General features: G+C 36.8%; 9 protein-coding genes across 9 annotated transcripts; 6 read left to right on the top strand and 3 right to left on the bottom strand.

Moving 5' to 3' along the window:
- The first annotated feature begins 187 nt into the window (after positions 1 to 187).
- On the top strand, positions 188 to 1085 carry Tsp_02660 (conserved hypothetical protein). The gene is made up of 3 exons (XM_003378938.1): positions 188 to 257; positions 567 to 708; positions 983 to 1085. The coding sequence occupies exons 1-3, from the start codon at positions 188 to 190 to the stop codon at positions 1083 to 1085; spliced, it is 315 nt and encodes a 104-aa protein (XP_003378986.1).
- Positions 1086 to 7823: 6738 nt separating this feature from the next.
- Tsp_02659 (Na+/Pi-cotransporter family protein) lies at positions 7824 to 8904 on the top strand. Its single transcript, XM_003378937.1, has 5 exons — positions 7824 to 7995; positions 8113 to 8435; positions 8491 to 8540; positions 8677 to 8805; positions 8844 to 8904. The coding sequence occupies exons 1-5, from the start codon at positions 7824 to 7826 to the stop codon at positions 8902 to 8904; spliced, it is 735 nt and encodes a 244-aa protein (XP_003378985.1).
- A 38-nt stretch (positions 8905 to 8942) lies between these two features.
- On the top strand, positions 8943 to 9521 carry Tsp_02658 (sodium-dependent phosphate transport protein 2A). Its single transcript, XM_003378936.1, has one exon. It carries the CDS (start codon positions 8943 to 8945, stop codon positions 9519 to 9521), a length of 579 nt encoding a protein of 192 aa, XP_003378984.1.
- Positions 9522 to 11353: 1832 nt separating this feature from the next.
- Positions 11354 to 12217, bottom strand: Tsp_02657 (conserved hypothetical protein). Its single transcript, XM_003378935.1, has 4 exons — positions 12123 to 12217; positions 11873 to 11997; positions 11544 to 11846; positions 11354 to 11523 (listed from the first exon to the last, which is right to left on the bottom strand). Exons 1-4 carry the CDS (start codon positions 12215 to 12217, stop codon positions 11354 to 11356), a joined length of 693 nt encoding a protein of 230 aa, XP_003378983.1.
- A 3-nt stretch (positions 12218 to 12220) lies between these two features.
- Positions 12221 to 13306, bottom strand: Tsp_02656 (conserved hypothetical protein). The gene is made up of 5 exons (XM_003378934.1): positions 13225 to 13306; positions 12880 to 12980; positions 12699 to 12818; positions 12526 to 12636; positions 12221 to 12391 (listed from the first exon to the last, which is right to left on the bottom strand). Exons 1-5 carry the CDS (start codon positions 13304 to 13306, stop codon positions 12221 to 12223), a joined length of 585 nt encoding a protein of 194 aa, XP_003378982.1.
- A 665-nt stretch (positions 13307 to 13971) lies between these two features.
- Positions 13972 to 15741, top strand: Tsp_02655 (putative KH domain protein). Its single transcript, XM_003378933.1, has 5 exons — positions 13972 to 14113; positions 14237 to 14380; positions 14464 to 14603; positions 14686 to 15225; positions 15409 to 15741. The coding sequence occupies exons 1-5, from the start codon at positions 13972 to 13974 to the stop codon at positions 15739 to 15741; spliced, it is 1299 nt and encodes a 432-aa protein (XP_003378981.1).
- Positions 15742 to 15902: 161 nt separating this feature from the next.
- On the bottom strand, positions 15903 to 17284 carry Tsp_02654 (cyclin family protein). Its single transcript, XM_003378932.1, has 5 exons — positions 17188 to 17284; positions 16836 to 17032; positions 16502 to 16630; positions 16267 to 16446; positions 15903 to 16208 (listed from the first exon to the last, which is right to left on the bottom strand). The coding sequence occupies exons 1-5, from the start codon at positions 17282 to 17284 to the stop codon at positions 15903 to 15905; spliced, it is 909 nt and encodes a 302-aa protein (XP_003378980.1).
- Positions 17285 to 17841: 557 nt separating this feature from the next.
- On the top strand, positions 17842 to 19756 carry Tsp_02653 (putative proteasomal ATPase-associated factor 1). The gene is made up of 4 exons (XM_003378931.1): positions 17842 to 18974; positions 19050 to 19131; positions 19229 to 19289; positions 19572 to 19756. The coding sequence occupies exons 1-4, from the start codon at positions 17842 to 17844 to the stop codon at positions 19754 to 19756; spliced, it is 1461 nt and encodes a 486-aa protein (XP_003378979.1).
- Positions 19757 to 22812: 3056 nt separating this feature from the next.
- Tsp_02652 (conserved hypothetical protein) lies at positions 22813 to 23466 on the top strand. Its single transcript, XM_003378930.1, has 3 exons — positions 22813 to 22952; positions 23047 to 23343; positions 23427 to 23466. Exons 1-3 carry the CDS (start codon positions 22813 to 22815, stop codon positions 23464 to 23466), a joined length of 477 nt encoding a protein of 158 aa, XP_003378978.1.
- The last annotated feature ends 1211 nt before the right edge of the window (positions 23467 to 24677 follow it).

Here is a 24677-nt window from a genome sequence, read left to right as displayed (position 1 = left end):
CGCCTTGGTCTCTGATATTCGGTATGTTGCAGTCAGTTTGCCATTCCAAATACACAGCGTCATTTTATTGTTGTTCTTTACTCTTAGATCTCATGTAAGAAGCTTTGCGTGCATTGATAAAGCAACAGCTTTTTCGTATCAATTTTTAATCACCAACCAGCAGCATTATAATAGATAATGCTGACAAATGGGCTTGTTGTCGGTTGTGTGTAATTTGCCAATTAACTGCAGCGTCAAGTGGTGTTGGTCAATGCAAAGTAATTTTACCTTTTTGCTTGCTTTTCCAAATGTAATAAATGAATAAATAGCACGTTAGATCAAAGGAAATTGAACATGTGGGTGTGGTGGGCTTACGTTTTTGATGAGCTTGTCAAATGACGAATTTCGGTTTTTGATTAATTTCATCACAAAACTGATAGAAATGTGAAATTTGTGATCAAGGTGCAATTGAAATTTACCTTGAAAAGCTGACGATTATTTTGCATGCTTTATTTTATTCTATATTTATTTTTTCATTTTGTTATGCTGCCTCTATCAACAGTACAATTCAACTTTTTGTTTTTAAGAAATCTCGTTGTTATGTGTAATTGTTAAGCTTTTGATGGGCTTCAATTGTGAACGATGGACGGATGATATGGGAGATTTGAGAAATATTTTCTTTCATTACCCCTCTGGGTCATTACAATCGCACAATCAGTGTGTAGTACTGTTTTTACTTCTCAGAGTTGAAGAAAAAAACATACATATATATATGTTTGTATTTGCATAAATTTGGTATGGAACAAATGAAAATGATTTTTTTCAAATCTATATTTTCCAATCGTTCAGCAATGAATTCGCAAATGAATTAATTATATGTTGTTGTTGTTCGCATTACACGATTTTTCCTTATATTAATGAATAATATATTAGCACATTGATAAGATAAGTCGAATCTGTTTAGTAGTTGGAAATTTGTTTTTTGATGATTTGTATTTTTCAGATTCCCAACTTCCATAGCTCACTTATCTACTGCAAGTGAAAATACAATACCAACAGCAACAACAACAACAACAACAGTGAACAATATCCCATCAGTTTGGTAAGTGTTGTATTGCTTTTCTTTTTTTTCTTTGCTTCTTCCTCTCTCATCTTCATTACTTTGCAAAAAACGGTTTCGATTTTGGTGTAATAATTGAAATATTGAATAATTGGTGAAGTGAATTGTTGTCGATTGAAATCTGACGCGCACCTCTTTTGTAAAATGCATGTTCGGCAATAGCTGTAAAAGCAGCGGCGGCTATCTCTTTCATGTGCGATGATTGTATGTTTGCTTTGAAGAAAGCAACATTGAATCTCCAGTGTTGTGCTTTTTATTGATTGTGATGTTTGCTGTGCAATTTTTATTTATGCAATTTTACGGCTCCAACGACAATTTAATGGGCATTTGGCTGTCAAATGCGGACTGTTCGTCCAATTGAAAGTTTCACTATTTTTCCATGCTCCGTTTCCACAGTGTGCGTGTCTGTGTGCGTGTGTATGTGTGTGTCTGGTGTTTTAATATTAATGTAATAACAGAATATAAATTATGCAAGTTGATCTGCAGCGAGTGTGCCGGTTAGTGTATTGTTATAGATTTTTTTTACTTTTTTTCTTAAATGAAACTTTTAATGTATTTTTTATGATACAAAAATGAAATTATTTATTTCTTTGCTTTTCTGTTGCAATAATGGTTGACAATGGGACAATTGATGCTTATGCATTTGATGTAGTGATGACTGGTGGTTGGTGGTGATTTTTTACTTTTAGAAAATTATCAAACGAAATTAGTGTCATAAAATTGATTTTTATAGCGGTAACTAGGCAAAATAATTAACTATTTTTGGTTTGGCTTCCTGTTTCTATTATTACTGTCCACGTGTATGTGTGTATGTATGTATGTATATATGTGTATGTATATGTGTAATATGTAAACTTGAAAATGTGATGTGCACTTGAAAACTATCGAAATGATTGAAAATTGATTATTTTATTTTTCATCGATTTGAAAATTTAAAGTGAATTTTGAATTTTGTTTGATTAGCCATTTACTTGATGTTTATTTATTGGACAACGGGCACTCGAAACTGTGCAACGTTATGAAACAAGCGCATTGAATAATAATAGTAATAATAATAATAATAATACTCAAGCTGATTGCTGTGTCGCTGCACAACTGTTCAATTTATTGCAGCATTTTATTAATAATCATTCTAGAGCAACATTCTCTAACAGTGTTGACCATTTTGACAGTTTGTTTTTCAATTAGATGGCATGAATATTATTTCTTGCATAATTTCTTGTTCAACAGCAACAGTTAATTATTAGTTAGCGGCGGCACTAGCATTGTTTGGTGGATGGACTGTTTAACAAGCACTCGAAAAGAAAAGTAGTAGTTTTCTGAGAAATGTTGAGAAAAAACAGTATATATATACATATACATGTTTTTTTAAGATGATGACTTGAGCAGTGATTAGTAATTTCACTTTTTTGTCAGTAGTCAGTTGCTGCCAGTTGACTGACTGCTCAGTCGATTGGTCAGTTTCACTTATACTGTTTGTTTGTTGACGACGCTACTTTTAGAATTGAGACCAAAAATAAATGATTCTTTGTTTTTTCCTCTTCCTCTCTATTCTTATACAAATCTTGATCATCATTTTCTTGTTTTGTTGTTTCATCCAAGCTGAACAACCAATTAACTGACCAGCTAACTGGTTGACAATTTTAAGCATCTTCTTAGCAACTTATTCTTAGTATTTCTCTAGAACACACACCTCGGTGGTATTGTTTATTTATTTATTTACTTCAAGAAAAAAAAGGGGAGGGGGCTCTATTTGTTAAATATCTTTTACTTTCCGGCATGGTTAATTTGATTTGCAAGTTTTCCAGTGTACTTTGTTGTTCAATTTTTTCAATCAACAAGCAAACAGATTTCAAGTCAACTCACTTACTTCAGTCAATCTAAGCGGAAACTTTTGAACAAACAGAACGGTGCTTTTCTCAATTTAGCACTATCGAGCATTTTGAGAAGTTGTCCAGCTCTGGTAGTTCACAACAAATTCAACAATTATCCACCTAGTTGATATGCTTGATTATTAATTTCTTCAATGACAAAAAAAACAACAGAAAATAGATTATTATTATTAATATTACCATTACTGTAGTTTGTAGAAAGCGTAAAATGGTTGATTATTTTTCTTTTTTTTTTGTCAAATTGATTTTAGTGTTTGTTCAATATTTGGGTATGATTTTGTAAGCAAAAGGAATAGCAAATTGATCATTGCCATTTTGATGAGTGAGAAAAAAAGAATATGAGAATATACATTCATTACAATAGTGGTGATGATGGAAAATTTACAATTTGCTGCTATCTCAGTGAAATCAACAAACAACAACACGTACGTGATCATCAATCTTGAATAGTACTTGATAAATTTCACCTTTCATCAATCTCTCACTCGACAAGGCAAACTTTCTGCAAGATCACTATCACTCGTATACAGGTTGTAGGCTTGGTGTTTGATTTGTACCATTTTTTTGTTTTGCTCTCGAAATGCAATTTCAATTTTGACAGTTTCAGTGATGCAACTGGCCATGGGCATTGCTTTTGTCTTTCGCTTTTGGCACTTTCACCCACCAAAATTTACAATACTGTGTAGGAGGACGGACCGATGGATGGATGTGATTTATGATCTTTTTTCTGCTTCCTGTTTTCCACTAGCCCTACTAGCGGCATTGTTTGTTCGTTTGTTCAACTCAACTTAGCTAAACTGTTGCTGTGTGTAGGTGGGTGGGATGAAGGAGGGGGAGGTGAGGGGGAAGATCCAATATTAATTGATATTATTAAATTTCATTTTTATCATTAATTATTATTATTTTCATTATTGTTCAACCGGTGCAAAACCAGTGCCAACGGTGAAATAATAAGTCATTCTGTCATGCGGGCGGCGAGGGAGTGCAGCACCAACAACAATAGCGCATTATTATTAATCGTGATTTATTTATTCATTTTTTATTGTTTCACTTTTATAAATACTGGTTTTTTTCTTTTTTATTTTGCTTCAGTTTATTTTTTTGAACATATTTCATTAGGTATGCACCATTTTGCAACAAACAAAATGTAAAAAACGATGAAAAATAATTTTCATTTTTAGCGTGCAAAAATACAAACAATTTAAATTGCAATAAAGTCGACTTGTTAAGTCATTTTTGAAACTAATTTCTCTCGTATTATTCATAACATAACAGAATTTGAAAATTGAATATCACCAGCTTCAGTATTCGGTGATTTATTTTTCTGTTGTGAAATTTCACATCTTTATCTTTTGCAAGCTGTTTTTTATTCTGTTTCGAAACAACGCAAAACAACAACAACAACTGTAACTAAATTTATGCTATTGTCATATTGGCGAAATGAATGAATGGCTTTCATCACTGGTTAGATTGTGAATATGAATTGCTTCCTAATCGAGGGATGGGAGTGGAGAGGGCATTGTTCGCTAATTGAAGGATGTGATCGACGATTTATGGACGAATCGTTCATTTTTGATACCAGTTTTTTTTTTATTTCTGACTTTCATCAATCTTGGAAATGTAAAGAAATCCATGAAACATCGCGTTCGATGTTACCGGTGAAATCACCGAATATGCAGATAGATATATTATATTTTCTTTGAATTGGCTATTTATTGATCAACGAGATGAATTTTGATTTAGATTTTTTTTTGTTTTGAAAATTAAAAGCAAAATATCCGAGATGCGAGATGCAAAATAATGACGTTCGAAAAACCAGTGGTCAGTTTTTTTGGAGAGTATTTTTAAAATTAATGTTGTCCATTGTTTATTTTTAAATCTGTTTTGCAGTTTGTTTCAAGAATACATGAACTTGTTAGCCTAAAAATAGCATTTTATCAATTGCTTCAGTTTGAGATGATTTTCAAAATCTATAAGACGTAAGATATGTGTTTATTTATTAATTTATTCTCTTCTACTTTTCTTCCGCCCAACCTCATTTTCCTCATTCTCAGCTTCTGAAACTGTACTTGATGGATGATAAACTTCTTTTTTTCATTTTCATGGGAAATGAAATATTTTTGTTTTTATATGCTGTTAAGTATTTTTTTTTGAAAAATTATTTGCTTTGTCGATTAATGGAAAGCTGATGAAATTGCTTTTGTCTCCATTTTGAACAGGATTGCAAAAAGTCATTTGCCAGAAATACTGCTTTTTACTTGCTATATGGGAAATGATGAATGTACAGTTTTGCTTGTGTATAAATTCAGGCTGCGAGGGGCGTTCAGAACAGTATTTTGTTTTGCGTTTGTCATTTTTCACCATCCCCCTCAACTTTTATGAAACTTATTCCTCTACTTCTCTTCAAATAGGTAAAGCTGTGGTGTTTTGTTGTTGTTGTTGTTGTTTTTTGGCTTTTTGTATCTTTTTTTTGCTTAACATTGCTTGCTCATCGCTGCTTGCAATGCAATTGCATTTTCATGAAAAATTATTACATTGACAACAATGGTAATAATAATAATTTGAACGGTTTATCGATTCAGAAAATTGGTTTCTTTTTTTTCGGCAAGTTGACCATTCTGGTAATAATTTGGTAACGCTTCTGTGAATGAACGGCTTCTCCATGCGGAAGCCGTGATTAGCTAGCCGAGTGTCCATAGCTGACGACTGTGCAATGATCATTATATTGACAGTTTCGATTGAAATTCATAAAGCAATTTTTTTTAGTTTAGTTCAGTTTAATTCTGTAAAATTTTCTGCTAAATTTAAGTTTTTGATTTGAATTTGATGTTGTTGGGGAGGAAAAACGTTGGTCAGTTGTTGTGCTTGTCCGGTCGAACAAAACCTGCTCAAAAATGGTAGCATTTTCCAACAATGAACAACAATACCCAGTGGGGGCGTTGTTCATGTCACGTGATTTCACCAAGCAACAGAAGAAGTCTGTGTGTGTGTGTGCATTGGCAATGTGGTGGTTGTGGTGATGGTGGTATTAATAATGTGCGAATATTTTTCAAAGAACAGGTTCAAGCTGAAACTAAACTTGTGCCTGTGCACAAGGTGCTGAAAAATTGTCGACGCGATTTATGCAATTAATTCTACTTCAGCACAGCAAGCAAGCAAGCGCAAGGAATGCACCACTCGGTCCGGTATGTTTGGCTATTTGGTTTGTGGTGGCCAGTTGACGGCGATGCGCATTTCGATTGGCTGCTGTACTTACTGACTGGGCAAGTTGGATTGAATGAATCGAGCAGGCATAAGCTGCTTGCTTGCTTGCTTGCTTGCTTGCTGTGTTCACTGTTCATTTTTCGCTCAGTTGCTCCAAAACGACCGGTTGTACGTTTTGGCACAATGGAACAGACCTCAGTTTGCTCTCGCAATTAGCCATCTCTACATTCCGGTACAGTTTGCAAACTGGTGGCCGCTGCAAAGAAAGCTCCTCTATTCTAAATAGTCTATTTAGATGACTGATCAACAATAATTATTGTAATAATCATTATTAATTATTCTTGTTACATTCAACTAGCTGTCGTCCGTCTGTATCCCTGTCCGGTATATCTATCTGCACAGTAGCTGGACAGTTGATCACCACTGTTACCTCGTTTTACAAAATCAGTTTCACTTTCATATTTCATCATTTGTCATTTTATTTGTTCAACCGACGATTCTTTTCATAAACCGGCTCTACAACAAGCATATTACATATTCTAATTCGACTCTTTCATACATCTCTCCTCTAGCTGCATTACTGTTTTTTGTTTTCTTACTTTTTTGAGATTATTTTTTTACATTTATTTTTTATTGAAATCAGCACATGGAAATTTTTTATGGCTACGCTGATAGCAAGTCATAGACGTTTTGACGAAAAGTGAGCTTTTTGTTTTCTATATATATGTTTTTTCTTCTGAAAATGCTATTATCACTTGCTGTATGTGTGCAGTTTAGAAGACGTTTATCAGTTGTTTCTCGGTTTGGAAGTGGATTTGTGTTTTACAATTGTTGCTGTTTCTATTTTATGAAGAGAATTTATATTTTCAATTTCATTGATCTAATTTCTGAGTTGACTTAGCGGTTGATAGCTTGTTAGCATTGATTTTACATAGTACAAGTCTTATTATACATATAGTCATTTTGTACGAGATTTCAAAGCTTGATGATCATTGAAAATTTTGAATAGAAATGAAGAATAACCTATGGATAAAAAAAAATAAACGAACTGTCGACGAAAATTCATCTTCTAACAAATTCTTGGTTCAAATTTCTGTTTGAGTTTAGTTTATGAGCGTGAGATTTTTTCTTTTCTTTCAATAATTCATCCACTGATGCTAAGTTGTTATTGCATAAATTTTAAGTTGAAAAATATATACATTTTATTTTCATTTTATACAAAGTATTTTTTGTTTTAATTTTTCTTTTTTCAATTGAATTTTGCATATATATATATATATGATTTATTTTTAGTCGAGACGATTTACAATCATCAGAACATTGTGATGCGAATATTGGTCGTTTGAATTCATCATATGAAATTATGGCTAAGCTAGAATCACAGCCTAAGCAGCAGGTATATACTATTTGCGATGTACCTTCCGCAAATGGTATTAACAATCAATATGATGCTTCAACAAAAAGATGGAAAGGTAGCAAAAAGCATGCGGTAAATGAATGAATGAATGAATGAATGAAGTTTTTTAGATTTATCGACAAAAACAAAAATTCAGAAAATCATGCGTACAATTATTTTGCTGATACTGTTGTTGGCTTGTTTGTATTTTTTCATATGTTCGTTGGATTTGATGACCGACGGGTTCAAACTTCTCGGTGGTCATACAATCGCCGATGCTTTTCGCAGCAATACAATTTTAAAAAGTCCAGTCGCAATTTTAATGATCGGCATTGTGGTGACAGCCATACTGCAAAGTTCATCCACTGTCACTAGCATTGCCGTTGTTATGGTTGGTGCTGAAGGTGAGCTAGTCATTCAGTGAAATTTGCATAAATTGTGTATTCTTTTTTTAAATAAATAAATAAATATATATATATATATATATATATATATATGCATGTATATTTGTCATTTTTCAGCTTTTACCGTCGAACAGGCCTATTACGTAATCATGGGCTCGAACGTTGGTACCGCTGTGACAAGCACAATTGTCGCTTTGTTCAGCAGCGGTGATCGAGGTCGATTTGAAAAAGCATTCGCTGCCGCCGTCATACACGATCTGTACAACTGGATGGGCGTGGTGGTTCTTTTTCCATTGGAAGTGATCACGTCGGCTTTGTTTGGCCAAGGTGCGATTGTTTCACTGACCGGATTAATGGTCAAAAATCTCGAACTTGGCACATTGCAAGATTCTGAATTTTTTCAAAAAATTATCGATCCATTCACGCATCTTATTTTTCAAGTATTCAAAAAATATCATTATTTATTCATTATTGATTTTGCATTTGTACTTTCAGGCTGACGATGAAGTGTTGACTAATCGTAGTCTTGGTATTGTCACGAATCAGTCTGTGGTGAAGCGTATTTGCTATGACAGTCTCAATCACACTTATTCATGTACTGATATTGTCGTTATTATTAATGAATGAATAATTGATTAATTTGCAGAAAAAAGTGAAATTAAAATGACCGTTGCAATTTAGGTCCATTTGTACTGAACTTGGACTGGCCGGATACATCTATTGGTGGTTTGTTGTTGTTCATTTCGTTGGTACTGTTGATCTGCTGCCTTTCCGGTATGGTAAAAGTGCTGAATCAATTACTGGGCGGCGGTATGCAACGAATATTGCAAAAATCACTCAACTTCCAGCTTCGAGGACGATGGAGCTGGGCCACCGGCTACATTTGCATATTGCTCGGTGCGATGGTGACGTTGGTTGTGCAGAGTTCGTCAATTGTCTGTTCGACCATGATTCCGTTGGTAGCTTTGGATGTGCTTTCATTGGAACGATTCTGGGTGTACGAGGTCGGTGCTGACGTGGGCACCACCGGTACGGCGATTTTTGCCGCCCTGGCGACGGAAACGTTGAAAACACCGTTGCAGCTGGCATTTTGCCATTTTTGTTTCAATTTCATAAGCATATTTTTGTTCTACTCAATTCCGCCCGTTCGACGTATTCCACTGACCGCGGCCGCGTTCCTCGGTCGTACTTCGGCTCGGTATAGGTGGTTCGCTTTTGTTTACATTTTTGGCACCTTCATCATTTTCCCGCTGATAGTGTTTGGCCTCGCCTACGCGGGCTGGATATATCCTATAATTTTTGCCTTTCTGGTCATTGTTCTTTGCAGCACCATCAAAATTATTTCAGTGTTGCAAAAGCGGCGACCACACTGTCTGCCACGTTGGTTGCGCACGTGGGATTTTTTACCACCACCTTTGCGCAGTCTCGACTATTACGATCATTTGTTCACATGTCGTTGCATTCGCAGAGTATCGGATGAAAATGTGAACAGTGAACAAGATGTTGTCAAAATGCGCAAGTTGTAAGCATATATGTGCACACATATATATATATATACATATACATATATATATATATACATATACACATATATATATATATGTCTGACTATCTGTTCATTTATACAAGTATCATCTATGTTTGTGTGTGTGTGAGTGTGTGTGTGTGTGGTGTGTGGTGTGTGTGTGTGTGTGTGTGTGTGTGTTTCCTTTTCAATAATTCCTTCTTCTTTACTCTTCTCCTTCACTGTTGTTTGTATTGGGAATGATTGGAGGAGATTGTCCATTTTCTTTTTTTTCTTCTTCACAGGTATTTTTTTAGTATTGTCCTCATGTTTTTTTTATTTCTGTTTTTCACTTCTGCGAAGCCTTATTATACACAATGCCTTCTTTTATCCCACCCATTTTTGCCTTTTTAATACTTACTTACTTAGTTACTGTGCTTACACTGCATTACAACCAGGTTATGTGATAAGTTTATTTTTATTTTTGAAATGCAAATAATTGATAACTAAGTTAAAAGTGAATAAATAATTGTTATAATTCAGCTAAATTCAAATGGTGGACAGTTTAACAAATTTTTCATAAAGGTAAGGTGTGAACAATGAAGATTAAATAATTGATTTGTATGCAAACGCATACGATAAGTAGAAAAGATGATCGGTCGAAGCTTCCAACCGCCGTTGCGAAGGGGATCAACCATTTTCAGATGGTCCAGTTGGAGGTGGACCTTCGGGCGATGGTTGTTGTGGTTGTTGTTGTTCTTGCGGTTGTTGTGGTTGTTGCGCATGTTGTTGTTGTTGTTCTTGCGGTTGTTGTGGTTGTTGCGCATGTTGTTGTTGTTGTTCTTGCGGTTGTTGTGGTTGTTGTTGCGCTTGACCACCGTCGGTAGTAGCCGGTGGTGGATTCGCTGGTGACGGTTGGACGCCGTTGGCGGTAGCGGCCGGCGGCGCTGCCGTTGGTGGTGAAGCATCGGTTGGAGTTGCTTGGGCGTTGGTGCTACCGTCGGTTGAACCGGCGGTCGGCTTCTGGGCCGCTTCCTGTTGTTCCACGGCTTCTGAGCTCTTTTTCGCCGCCGAAGCACGGTGCTTGAACACGCACTTGGGCGTGCAGAAGAATTCGCCGTTGTTCAACAACTGCTGGCCCAGACCCAGCTGCCGTTTGCAGAACGTGCACACCAGGCAACTCTGGTGCATCCTCTTGCCTCGAACTTGAACCACATCCTGGGGGAGCATCGGCATCGTGCAGATCGAACAAAGCCGGCAATACTTTTCCATGAAACATTCTTGGCAGTACAGCGCATCTCTGCGTAAGCGCAAATTGTGCTCGTTCAACTGCTTGCTGCAGACGCTACACTTGAAACAGTCGTAGTGGATGTACAATTGGTTGATTGTGACGAAATTGGCCGACAGCAGTTGCTGCTGGCAGACGACACACTTGCGTACGAGAAACATCCTGTAGACGGAATGGAACTTGGAATTGTTGTTCGTTGCTCAAGAGAAGAAGAAAACAAGCCGAAGAAACCCGAACGACCGACCACACAACACTGACAACACTACTTTAATTTCAGGTGAGCGCAAACCTTCTTCTTTAAAAATTGTTCGCATTTTAAAGTTCACCAATTTAAACAAAAATGAACGCACACTTTTGTTTAACACTTTAAACTTGTCATAGAATTATTATTACTGCAAGGCTAAAATTGTACCTGAAAATCATTACAAAAATTTTTCTTTTGCTTTCTGCGTTTTATCATTTATTTTTCACATCTGATAAAAGGTGTTGTTAATTTTGAAAATCAATACTGTAAATGGAATTTTTTTAGAGAACAACAATACCATTAAAAATCATTATTTATTCCATCATCCATTGATTATCGTTTGTACAGAAAATTCGTTCCCGGAACAAGTTGCCGCAGAAATAAATAAATAAAGAAAGGAAAAGAGAAAAGAAGAGAAGAAAATGTCAATTTTCAGGGTGAGCAACGCGGATGGTGCGAATGGAGTTCCAACCGTTGACCAACGTGTAACTGCTGAAAATCAAGTAAAATACCCTGAAAACGCACAACTGGGAGTGGTGCTTGTTCATCGCGCGTTGAAGCGTGAACCACTCGTTGACGCTGTTGATGAAAATCAGCTCGTCGAGACTGTAGTTGAGCACACAGCGCAGTGCTAGTTCCAAAAATCCCGTATACTTGCGAAGCAGGCCGACCGAACGCAAAGCGAACAAACGCACTTGCGGTCGCCTGTGCTCGCCGGTCGACGCCAAATAAAGAACACAAGGGAAGATGCTGGCGTGGTTCAAATGGCCACTGACGCCGTGGTCGTCGAACGTGAACACCACTTCGACGTCGAACTGTTCCAAAAAATGCCCAACAATACTACGCAAACGAGCCTGATCCCAGAACTTGGACGGATGATCCGGCAAATCGGGATGCTCCACCACGTAAAGGCAATCGTCCCGCAAGCCCAGCGTTCGACAAGCCTCTCGCAGTTCCTCTTTACGGCTGGAAAAGAGAAATCAACTATGTTCGGTTGAAGAAGAGCAAAATTGAACGAGCAAAAGAAAAGCATTGAGAATAAGAAAACAAAAAACAAGAAAACTCTTCAGAGCACACTGTATACATGGAACCGTTGTTGCGATAATTCCCAGAGGACAAGCAGAGGATGTGAACCCGGCACTGCAACTTGGCCAGAGTGATCAACGTCGGGCCGAAGAACATGCATTCGTCATCCGGATGGGCGATTATGAATAAAATTGTCTTGCCGAACAATTTGTGCACAATGTTCGGATTGACGAGATTTGCGCCATCCAGCTGGTGAAACCAATTGACCATCGCCATTGCGACAATCAGTGCGAAAACGACGAACAAAAAAGTCAACAACTTTTGCCCTTCCAACCTTCAAGCATGCTTGATTTGAGTGGAAATTTTGAGTGCAAAAATAACAAAATTACTCCATAATTATTTCGGCTCGTCAATTGCAATTCAATCGCTGCTGCATCAGCAGCTTTTCTTTTTCTTATCCTCTTCGACCAGATAGTCGGCCAGTTCTTGCAAATTTGCAAACTCACTACGGCCGACCGATGACGGATGAGGTATGTTCAATTTCGAACCTTTTTTATTCAACGTGCGCAAATCTTCCAGCTTGAATGAAACATTTATTTATCTCATTTATCACACACTATCCACTACATATGCATATTTACACTGGAAATTCCGACCAATTTGCAAGTTGCGAATACAGTTCCTCCGACGGCAGAAACCGCAGCAGCACTACCCAAAAAAAGAGCCTTCAACGCGGACGCGTATGCGTTGATCGACACAGTCTACAAACGGAGATGCAGAATAGAAAAACGAAATTTCAAAGCAAAAATTTGAAAGTAATACTTTCGATACGGAAGTGGAAAGCTTTTTCTGAGATCGAGCAAGTGAATAAATAAAGCCGGTAGAAAACGCAGCACCAGCAAGACAAATAACCACAGCTCCACCTAGAATATAATGACAATGACGAGTAAAGTATGTACTTTTTATTTTCAAAAATGAATTATTGATTCATGCAATATATTCTGTTCTATTCAACATCAATAATGCATTATTGAAAAAGAAATATTCAGTCAAATAATTAATTAAAGTTATAAACAAATCATAACGAAATAACACAGAACGACAGTATATATTTATATATATATATATATATGTAGGTATGTGTATAGTGTAAGCATTGCATTTTACCTAAAACTTGTGAAGCAAGGAGAGTTTTTTGCGACTTTTCACTCAGAGTTTTGTCTCCATCAGAGGAAACAAGGTCCGACATGAAGCAACATTCAACTCTAGTTTGTTTTCATAGAGGGAAAGAATAATTACAAAATAAATGACCCCAATTCAAGGTCTGAAATGCTATTTTTACCTGAAAATAAAAATACACAATTAATATGATAACCAACTATGAGGAAAATGAGAAACTATATATTTTAACGTATGACAAGTATTTTACCGTAATTAATGGCACATAAGTGTTTCAAAAATAAATGTTTCCAATTAGCATTTTAAGAGGTGGAAAAATAATGTTTTTGTAAAAAAAAAATTGAAAAATAAATTATAGTTAAATTATTCCATGCTATTGTAAAAATTATTTCAAAACAATTTTTAAAGAAAAATTATTTTCAATAAGATTTTATTGATAATAAGTTTCAATAAATGCACACTCGCTTGCTGACTATTTGTATTCGTTGTTACAGTTGAATAATGTATTGCAGGAAGTGCAGCGTAAAAATTAATATCAGTCAAACCTGCATTGTGTTTCAAACGTTTCTTTTCTTACTGTATTGTATAAATATTTCATCCTGCTTGTAAGTTCATCGGTGCAATTTTTGTTATGCATTATTTGTTATCTTTTCAACAATGCAATGGTGAAATTTTCTGTGCATTTTTTATTGAATTAAAATTGCAGTGAAATAATGATTAGCTAATAATTTCGTAATGGCGGAGAATCTCGGCGTGCAAAAAATAATCGACGACGTCGAATGCGATACCAGAGTACAGCGAGAGCAGAACGTGAATTCCAGCTCGCTAACTGCGCCGGTGCAAGCACAGAACAGCACGGTCCCCAACCACGGCGACGGTATTCGTTGTTTATAATAATGTTTTTTAGCTAGTTGATTTGTTTGTTTTTATTTATTTGTTTGTTTAAACCAATACAAAGAAGGCTGTTGTGAAGAAACGAGAAAAGCTGAAAAATGTTCAGAGCAGCAGGTGATGATAAAAGTTCTCATACCACGGACAGCCTCGGGAGCGGTGATTGGTAGAAATGGTTCGCACATTGCTAGCTTGAAGCGCAAATCGTTGTTGCATCAGTTGAAGATGTCCAAGCCGTCGGAATTGTTTCCAGGTTTATTTTTTGCTTGTTTTTTTATTATGCAAAATTCATTATATCGAACTTGCTTTGCATGCTTTTGGAAAAAGGAACTACAGAACGTGTATTATTAATTGCTGGTCCCTTGTCGTCGGTAGTCGAAGTTATACAGTTTACGATGACAAAAATCCAAGAACAGCAAGCTTTCAACACGAAGCCAGACGAATTTGACTTCAAGCATGCCAATCGTTCTAGTCAAGTTTGTTATTCAATTGTTGTTTATGTTTTTTGATTTATTTTTCAAAAATAAATAAATAAATAAATAAATGTATGTAATGTAGGTAAAGTTGGTGATTGCCAACAGCAGCGCGGGTGTGATTATTGGCAAGGCCGGTGAAGAGATACGTGTCATCAAAGAAGAAACCCACGCCCAAGTGAAGGTCTCCTCTAGGACGCAGAGCGTCGCCGAGCGCGTGGTTACTATTCTTGGTGCCGACGAAGCAATCACCTTGGCCGCACTGCGGGTCGTTTTAAACAAAGTCGCCGCCGATCCCAACTCCACCAATAACGGTCGAATTAGCTACGGGCAGCCTCAGGCACCGGCGCCGGCACCGTCTTCAGTAGCCGGCTTGGACTTGGTAGCGGCGATGGTCACTGAACGGGTCCGGGCCGAATTGGTCAGGCGCGGCTACAGTCAGCCGGCGGTGGTCGACGTTGTACAGGCAGTTAACGTGATGCTCAAGTACGAGCTGATAGGTTGTGGTCTGGATTTGGAAAAAATTTACGCTGACGTAATGGCAGCATATAGTAGCCAAGTGGAATGGGCGACGACACCCACTCCACTCGGCTATTGTACGTCCCACTACGGCAGTTGCCGCAACGTGAATTTGCCTTCACTCGTACCTTGTGCTTATTCGGAACCGTTAGCTCTGACCGTTGTCCAAGCTGGCCGCAAGAATTCAACTTTTGACAATGAAACATTTATGAATCGACATCATTATCATTCGCAGCAGCAGCAGCAGCAACAGCAACAAGACCAAGAACAACAGCTACTACTGCTACAGCGGCAGCAGCATTTGCCGGACAATGTACTTCGCGTACAGTTGGAAGGGATCGATCGGGTTGAACTAGAGGTAGTTGAATGGATCGTGGGCGCTGTGCTTGGAAAGAACGGCTTCACATTGCTGGACATTCAACGTCGTAGTGGTGCCAAAGTGGAAGTGTCCCGCCGAGGGACAGTCCAAAACGCGCAGTCCGCAAAGCGGTTGATCATTATTACTGGTCAGCAGACGTCCATCTTACAGGCTCGGGCACTGGTCTGCGCCACAGTTGCCGCCGAACTGTCTCGCCGTAAGAACCGCCAACAACAACAACAACCAGCATCTTTTCGATTTTAGGTGAGAAACAAAGTTTAATTTCACATTTTTTACGCTTGTTTATTTGTTTATTTTTCATTATAATGGATTGCAGTTTTTTTTCATCGTATATAATACACAAATTCAGTTTTGGGTTCCGTTTTTCTTTATTTCTTGTATCAGAAGAAACAAAACCAAAAATATCACCATACAACTTTCACCGCTAATACAGTGGGTGCGTTGTTGTTTCTGGTTCGACCGTAGCTTAACCAAAGCGTGTCTTTACAAATCGGCTTCTCAAAGCCAATAGCACTGGGCGGCACTACCGTTTTACCTCTGAACAGAGGCCATAAATTAACATCGCCATCATACATACCGTCACCGGTGACATTCGGTATTGTGTACGTTGCTGTTTTGTTCATGTCGACAGAAATCAACTGACCACTGTCCGGAACGCTGAGCAAACTGAAGCAAGCCAAAGCATACGCGGCTGTCAGGAAGGCTACAGTCTAAAAGACGGAGTTGGGATATATTTATGTATCACTTAAAAAAATATATTCTACATACAACTAGAACAGGCTTCAGCAAGTTTTCGATCAAAAATTCCAAATTATAATGATCAGTCAGCACTTCGAGTTCAGCATACGTACAGTATCCTCTGATTCTACTCTGTTCCATAGCTAATTTTTTTTCCAACACGCCGAGCATGACAAAAAACTCCTCACTATGCACCATCATACTCCAACTCTTGAAAACGAAAAGAAAAATAACAAAATGCTAACGTGGAGATTATTTTCATTACCAACTTTTGTAGAAAGTCGATTTCCAAACGGTTTATTTGACTTAACGGTTTTGAACACGAAGTGGCCCATTCACGATTGCACAAGCTGTGCTTCAGTCCGTCGTCGATTAGAAATTTAGTTGCGCAAAGCTGAAAAAAGAGAAAAAGCAGAATGTTTATTTAGAAATATCAAAATTTTCTTCTTCTATCTATTCAACTCAAAATGGGCAAACAAGCGCAACAGCGCGTGGGCATCATCAACGCAAGCAACTGTTTGTTGCTTGAAACTGAAAACTGGTTGCAATTAAGAAAACAAATGAGACAACGTTATATGAAATGCTGTTATTTTGATTACCACTGCCACAGCATACAGGTCATCTGGACAAGTGCTTTGGAAAAAATCCTTGTTCTCCTGACGCAGTCGTTCCAAGTAAACCAACGCTACCACGAAAACGCAAGGCGAAACAGCGCCTTCAATCGACACATCGCAAGCGAATTGTTCGTCAAGACGATCAAACGGCGATGTAACATCGAAATATTCAACAGCTAATTCTGAAAATAACAATAACCCATCATCATTATAAATTAATAAATAAATAATAATAATACAATTTTGGTCAAGAATCTGAACCTAGTTTTAGCAAGAGCAAGGTGCTTGGTTTTTGCGTCGATTCAAAAACTACAAAGATTTAATAATACTGACGTACTTGTCAAAGGATACGAAAGCTGGTCAATTTTCTGATTTTTCGTGTAATACAACGTTCGCTGAAAGCGTTGTCGAAGTTGTTTGTATCGAAACGACATTCTTCAATTACAACAATGCTCCACTTTACAGAATCATATTGAACAATAAGATGCGGAGGTACAAATTATAAGTTTACGTTCAACTATTTGAAAAACATTACTTTAAAGTTTTCTATTCTCTATTTGCAAATAAAATAATTCATTCTCATTTCAAGAATTATTTAATTTTTTATTTTTTGTTGATTTTAATGATTATTAAGGTTTTGTTCAAATATTAAAGTAATTAATAATAATAATAATAATAATAATGTAAATCATTTACATGATTAAATATTTTTTATAGTAAATCTGCAAGAAGTATACTCTGGCGTGATTAATAGATCCATGAAATTAAGAGAACTTCTATTTCATGAAAAGTCTATTCAATATATCATATTATTTATCATATCATTTACATATCGTTGTTATATATCATATTGTTCGTTTATTGATTATTATTTTTGTTGTTTTCTGTTTCTTTTTATTCAATGTTTTAACCTTCTGTACGGTATTGAAATCTTGCATTATAAATTGCACCTGCTAACTTTTTGTTACAGTATACCACATACTTGTTGAAAATGTCGGCTGCCGATAGGTGCAGTTTTCAAATTCAACATGATTGGTTAGAAGCTACAGCTCATAAAGAAGAAAAATTTTGGGTTAATTTAAAAGTAAAAGATATGCCAACACTTTATGCGTATGTTTATTGTCATGCATTGCAAGAAGATAAATCGTTTCCAACCAGCGATGAACGTTTGCAAGCGTGCCTCGTCGAACCGGACGTTCTCAAAGTTACTTACGTTCCAGAAAATTTTTCTTGCATCTGCTACTCTTCACAAAAACAGTTCCATCCTTCTAAGCAGCTTTATTCAAACGTGTTGGACGTCACTGATGGTGGTTTGGGATTGTCAACAGATCGTGATGGAGTGCTTTATGTTTGGGAAACGACTGGCGGTATGGTACGTCGCAGGTTCGAGGGTCATTGTTTGGAGTTGACATGTGCTCGTTTTTTCCCTTCTGGCCTGGTGATTTTGTCAGGCGGTTTGGATATGAGCTGCAAAATTTGGTCTGTGGAATTGGGCGAATGCGTGCGCTCGTTTGTCGGCCACCGAGGCAGCATCACTGGTGTCGGTTTTGTCGGAGTTGGTAAACAAGTTCTTTCTGGTAGCAAAGATGGCACTTGTCGTCTTTGGGATGTGGGCCAAAACGTTTGCATTCAAGAGATTTGTAAGGATGATTCTCCTGTTACGACAATGGAAGCTGTTTACTACAGTCACTTGGGCCGAGAGAATGATCCGATGAATGGGAAAATCTTCGCTGTCGGCCATAGCAACGGCAAGTTCGACTGCTATGATTTGCAGTCGACTTCTAAGATAGCCGAGATGCGTTTGCCGTATTCAGTTGGGGTGTGTGAATTTTTGGACGATCGAAAAGTGCTCGTTTCTTGCGAGGATCAAATACGGTTGTTCGATTTGGGCAAAACTGATACGCCACTTTGGCAATGTGGCTATACTGGCGAAGTGAACAGTTTGAAAAAATGGGGTGCTGGATTTTTTGCCGCGTTATCGAACGGTCAGGTGCATTATGTAGGCGAACATGTCGGCTCCCTACCGGACATACAGTTGCTTGGCCCTGATCACGAGCCTGTCTATTCAGTTCGTGTTGTAGATAATATCGTCTTTACCTCTGCCCGTGATGGAATTATTCGAATGTATGAATTTGGTAATTATTTTGAAAATTTCACCACCCAATTTGTATGAATATTTTTATTTGTTGCGTGTCAAAGTTCACGGGCCTGTTTGTTATTTCGCCTGTTATTATGTTTATTATTCCCTCTGCATTTTGAGCAAAGAATTCTTCCAAATAAAGTAAGTACATTTATTTTATTTGTGCTTATCAAATTTGATTCGTTAAAAATTGATTATTAATTTTTACCCGTAGCTGTTCTTTTTATCTATTTTGCAGTATTCGCAGTTGCTTGTTGCTTGCTATATGCCAGTTATGAATAATGTTACGTTTGTTCAAGGTATTTTTAAAATATTATTTTTCTGTTTTCTCTGTAGTGTAATTTTTTGTTGTATTTAAATGGAAGAAAATTTTTTCCACCTTGAAATGCTTGTTATTATATATTATTAGTGAGTGATCGGTTTTAGTTTTATTTTATGAGAAATGAATGTCGTTTTTTCCATAATCGACATTCAGTTTAATAATAAGCATTTTTACTTATTATTAGATTATTTTTTTATGTGAAACAATCTAGTGCAGTGATTTTAAATGTTTGTAGGATAAATATTAAAGATGTTTGTAGGAGAAAGGAAATCAAAAGGATCATATTATTTAGTAGCTTTAATGTTAGCATATAAATTGGGCAATCACTCAACACTCCATTGGAAAATATTACATCCAGTGGTGATAATTCTCGAATCGTCGTTCGTAAATAGTAATGTTTCTGCATTGAGCATTCTAACGGGAGTAGTTGTGAATAATGCCTGAAATGTTTCAATCAGAGATTGTTTTATACGATTCGCAGGCAGGTTGTAACAATAAGTTGGCATTCCTGTTTTTTTTAATTATTACACTAATGAAGTTACATGTTATCGTATTACAAATAAATTCTTGAATAAGTACAGTATTCTCATATGATTATTGAAGATAATGCGACAGTAATTGATTTTCAAGTAGAATTTCAATTTTTGCTTCAATGCATTCTTCGGTTTTACTTGTACAGTGATAGATATTACGTTACTTTTTAAAAATTGTTTTAAAAAATACTTACGTTTTCACTAATACAAGGGTAGTTGAAAAGCTTCAAAATTGATGATTCATCAATAATTGCAAGCAGTTTCTTTTTGTGCGATATTGTCATCAGTGTTTTGTTATTGCTCTCGGGTAGATTGCTCATCACCCCTTAATATGTACAACAGCGATAAATTTCTTTTCTTTTCTTTTCTTTCGGTGAAAACAGTTTCCATTTCAAAAAAATCTTACCCAAGGTATTCAAATTTGCAAAACAGTTTTCTGTCTTCCAAACAGCATTGTGTAGCATTGTTTGAGTAGTGATTTCTTCAAGGCCGTTTGATGCATTGTCTGAAAAATTGTTTGATAAATATTTTACAAGCTAATAATATGGAAAATTAGAAGAATACAGAAAAAAATTTCTGCATTTTCAGTTTGAGTACGTAAAAATTGTTCATTATCGGACCAATCGATGTATTGAATGGGGCATTTCAGTGGCTAAACGAAATGCAAAGAGGTGTAAAAATGTGTTGAGCAGAGATAAAACTGACTTTAGTTTTTCCAAGCAGTGCATAATCAGTGTGGCCAGATTGAAGTCGATAAATGTACAACGTTCCATTGGCGTCGCCTACTGCAAGCTTATTGTCCGCTGAAAATATTCGCTTTCTTTGAGCAAAAGAAAAAAAAATAAAAAAGATTGCTTGCAAAAATATAATCCTTCCACGAACATTGGGAAAACTCTAAACAAGTTATGCTTGTTTTCAACACACAGCAGCACGTTGTTGTGACATTTTCTAACGATGAGTCCAAAATTAGCCAACTGCCGTCCTTGCAGCCGACCGCTATTGCTTGTCCAGAATTTTGCCAAGCCAAAGTTTGGCAGTGTTTCTGTACGAGGAAGTATGAGTGTGATTCGATAAAAAAAAATAGTTTAAATTGGAATAATGTGAAATAATATTTACATTCAAATCAACATAGCCGATCAACGATTTCGACGTGCCATCCCAAATGGTCAGGCGGCCGTCTCTGTTGCAGGAGATGAATCGAAGCAGCAGAGGATGGATCGCGAGACACCGTGGCGATGTGCTTTCTGCCGTCGGAATAGCTTGCTCAAATTTGCCATCTAGTGTTGTTGCTCGTAGAACACGACCATCTTCTGTGGCAAGAAAAATCTCCTCTCCACTGCCAAATGTGATCGACTTAATTTTGCATTGTTGATCAGAAATCTGAACAAACAGTAAACCTGACACATTGCATTATTGCATTAACGTTAAACATTAAACATTAGTTGTTGATTATTATTTTGAAACTGTAAATTTTTACTTGAGCAATTTTGCAGATTTTTTGTAAATTGGGTGCCCATTCGATCAGCTTGTGATCTCGACCTCCAATGGTGAACAGCGTTCCACATTTGTTAACCAGCATCAGTGTCACACCTCCACTGTGAGCCGTTTTGAATTTGTACTTTTGTCTGCCGTTTCCTTTGAAATGGAACCGAGCAAGCAAGCGGTTTGTGCATTGTTAATCAGAACAGAATGAATATTTTCTTACTTGCATCCCAAACGGTGATTGCGCTGTCCAAATCTCCGGTAAGTAAATCTCCGTTGTCGGCAAATGTGGCGGCAACGAACCGCCGCGTACAAGTCGTTGGATGATCGTCTTGGGGATAAATTTCACGCAGCCGATCTCCATGGATCGTCGCCAACGTAAGCTTGACGTCGCTGTGCAAAAAGAACAGCTTACCAATGGAAGGGTGAAATTCACATCCGACGACGATGCCTTGGTCGTGGCGGCTTTCGATCAGCAGACGTCGCTCTTTCCACTGCCAGACAGCGAATCGTTGGTGTGGCTGCTCTTCGACTGTCACCAAATACTGGCCTCCATCCTGGCATTGAACAATTATTGGGGAATGTTTGTTTTTTAAAATATATTCACTCTGTGCAACACTTTTACAAGCAACGAAAAACAACAACAACAACAACATACAAGTTTGGATAGAGCGAGCAATGCAACAGCGCCTGCATGAATGGAATCCACGTTCAACACGGCACGGGTGTGCAAGGTGATTGCTTCCCATATTCGAATCTGTGTAATATGTTAAATTAATTTTTGTTATAATTTAATATTATAATTTTTTTTATTTTCTAAGCATAGTTGCATATTGAAATTGATTAAATATGGAACGATGATTATTTTCTTATAATCTCAGAAACTTCTGGTCAATTCTAATCGAAAAAGAATATTATATTATTTTAACAATCTCAAACTTGATTAACATTGTATTCGTCGTATAATGAACTTTCAAATTTACAATTGTAAAATTATCCTTTTTTCCACTAGATGGTGAAAATAAATGTTTATTTATTTATTTATTTTTAGTGCACGTGAAATTTGACATAATTTGAAATAGCAATTCCTATCCGGTGAATGTCACAGCTGTTATTCAAACTGAAAGCATTCAGTTAATTAACAATTATTGCACATGCAAAATGGAAAGTAATATTGAACCTCATTTGTTTTTTTATTCTGACTGCTTGCCACCAGAAGATGTTCCGGACGAACTGCTATGCTGGACGTAGAGATTATATTCAAATGAAATATTGTTCTCCTGAATTGTCTGTTCTCATATTTACCATTTTACACGCTCCGTATGTTCTGTGTAATATCGCTGCGTGTGCTTTTCAAAGTCGTACAAAATTATTACCGAATCTACAGCGTACAGCAGTTCATTTGTCGGTAAGAAGTGCAAATTGTTTCTACAAAACAACCAACCGTGATGCAAAACCAATGAATAATGCGCTAGTTGTTTGTGTATGTGCGTTTTATTACTTGCACTGGTTGGATTGATAAGCGTATACCCATTCCAAATTGGCGGTTTCAATTGGAGCTTGGGTTTGATTGGAAAATTGTTCTTCGTCAAAGTTGGTCGGAATTTCGTAGAAACGTCTCGTTCGTTTGTAAGTGAAATAAACGCGACCTTCCTGTGGGCGTAGTGTTGTCTTTGTGCTTGCAAAGAAAAATTCAATTTTCAAAATTCGATTCTGAAGGACGAGCAGTGGTGGTTGGTATTCACTTTCCCAACCACAAAAGTGTATACATATACATATATACCTGCCGTATGCGGTTTGCTTGCCTGTGGGCGGTGTCTGCTTGGGCGAACTAGAATACAATGATTTGGTTGATGCAGAAAGCGGAGATGCGAGGTCACTCGACCATTTCGATAAATTTTCAGCACTGCCCTTAGCTTTATCCATCGGAGCTGCAACAAAATGTCAAACATGCTCATCACATTTAAATTTACCCCATCGTCCAATATCACTTTGCAGTGTCAATTGTCAAACAAGGTGAGTAGAAGAAAAAAAAACGAAAATTAACATAACAGCAACAACAACAACAATAATAATAATAATAAATTCTTTTACTTTAGTGTATTGTTCAGTCATGAAATATTGCTGAGCAAGCGGTGACAAACTGGAAGTTAGCGAACGCGGCTTGACCAGTTTATATGTGGAAGATAGGTAGGTAGTCAGTTTTTCTCGTTGCTGCCTGCGCTGAGTACGCAACAGCAGCAGGTTGACCGCAGATTGTGTATTAAAATCATTCTAGCCGTCAACTCGTCGTCGTCGCGTCTGTTGTCAACACGTTTGTTTATATTGTTTCGTTGCAACTTGTGTAAACAGGCTAGAAATTGTGGGAAACTGAATTTCATTACAGTATGACAACCTTTTTCTGTGCAGGTATTTTAGCACGGAGAACTATGCAGTTTTTTTTATTATTTTTATCATTTTTTAACAAATGGGGTTGCACTTTCTCATATATCAGTGACACATATTCAACAAATGCGGATTATTTCAATACAATGGTAATATTATTAAGCACTGCGAGGCAAGGGCGTTGCATTTTACGAGATCAAAGAGAATTTTTGAAAATGACAAAAAACAAATTTTTTTATTTTCATCAGTAACTTATTACTTGAATCAACAATTGAAAAATTATATTACACACTTTAACGTTTCTGAAAAATATTTAAATTTCATTTATGATCACAATCAGTCGATAGAAAACATCAATCTGCGCTAAATTGCAATTGTACAGTATGAATGACTTATGCTCAGTGAAAAACAATAGTTTGATAATTCGTAACTTTGAAAAGGTGAAAAGTTACATTCCTCTTAATAATTAAAAAAAATACCACAAAATACCACTTATCAACAATATAACAACGGCTATTTCAGATTTGTTAAATCAACTAGAAACTGTAGTAGTTGAACTTGTAAATCATATCGTATATAAGGGGTTGGTCTAGTTCGGGTAAAATTTTGACCTCGTTTTCTTACTGGTCGTTAACCGCGCTATTTTATTTGACCTTCATGTCGTTGTCTTATTAGTTTGCTTTGTCTAATTGCTCATTGATTCAAACCTTTCACTTTTGATTACCTAAAATACTTTTTCATTTCATTGGTTCAAATATTAAATTCACGAGTACTTATTTATAACAGTATCGACGTGACATTCTGCAAACATATAAATGCAACAACCGAATAAGAGAAAACTGAACCACGAACTGATAACTACGCATGTTTATCTGCGTCATTCATTGTATTCATATTCTACATGTAATGGCATTTTCCATGGGCAACAAAGCTAGCCTTGTTCCTAGCTTGACCATGGAAAAAAT

The sequence above is a fragment of the Trichinella spiralis genome (genome assembly GCF_000181795.1).
Source record: "Trichinella spiralis strain ISS 195 chromosome Unknown Scfld2, whole genome shotgun sequence".
NCBI classification, from domain to species: domain Eukaryota; kingdom Metazoa; phylum Nematoda; class Enoplea; order Trichinellida; family Trichinellidae; genus Trichinella; species Trichinella spiralis.
The sequence above is the reverse complement of the archived record's forward strand: the minus strand, read 5'-3'. Positions and strand labels throughout refer to the sequence as shown.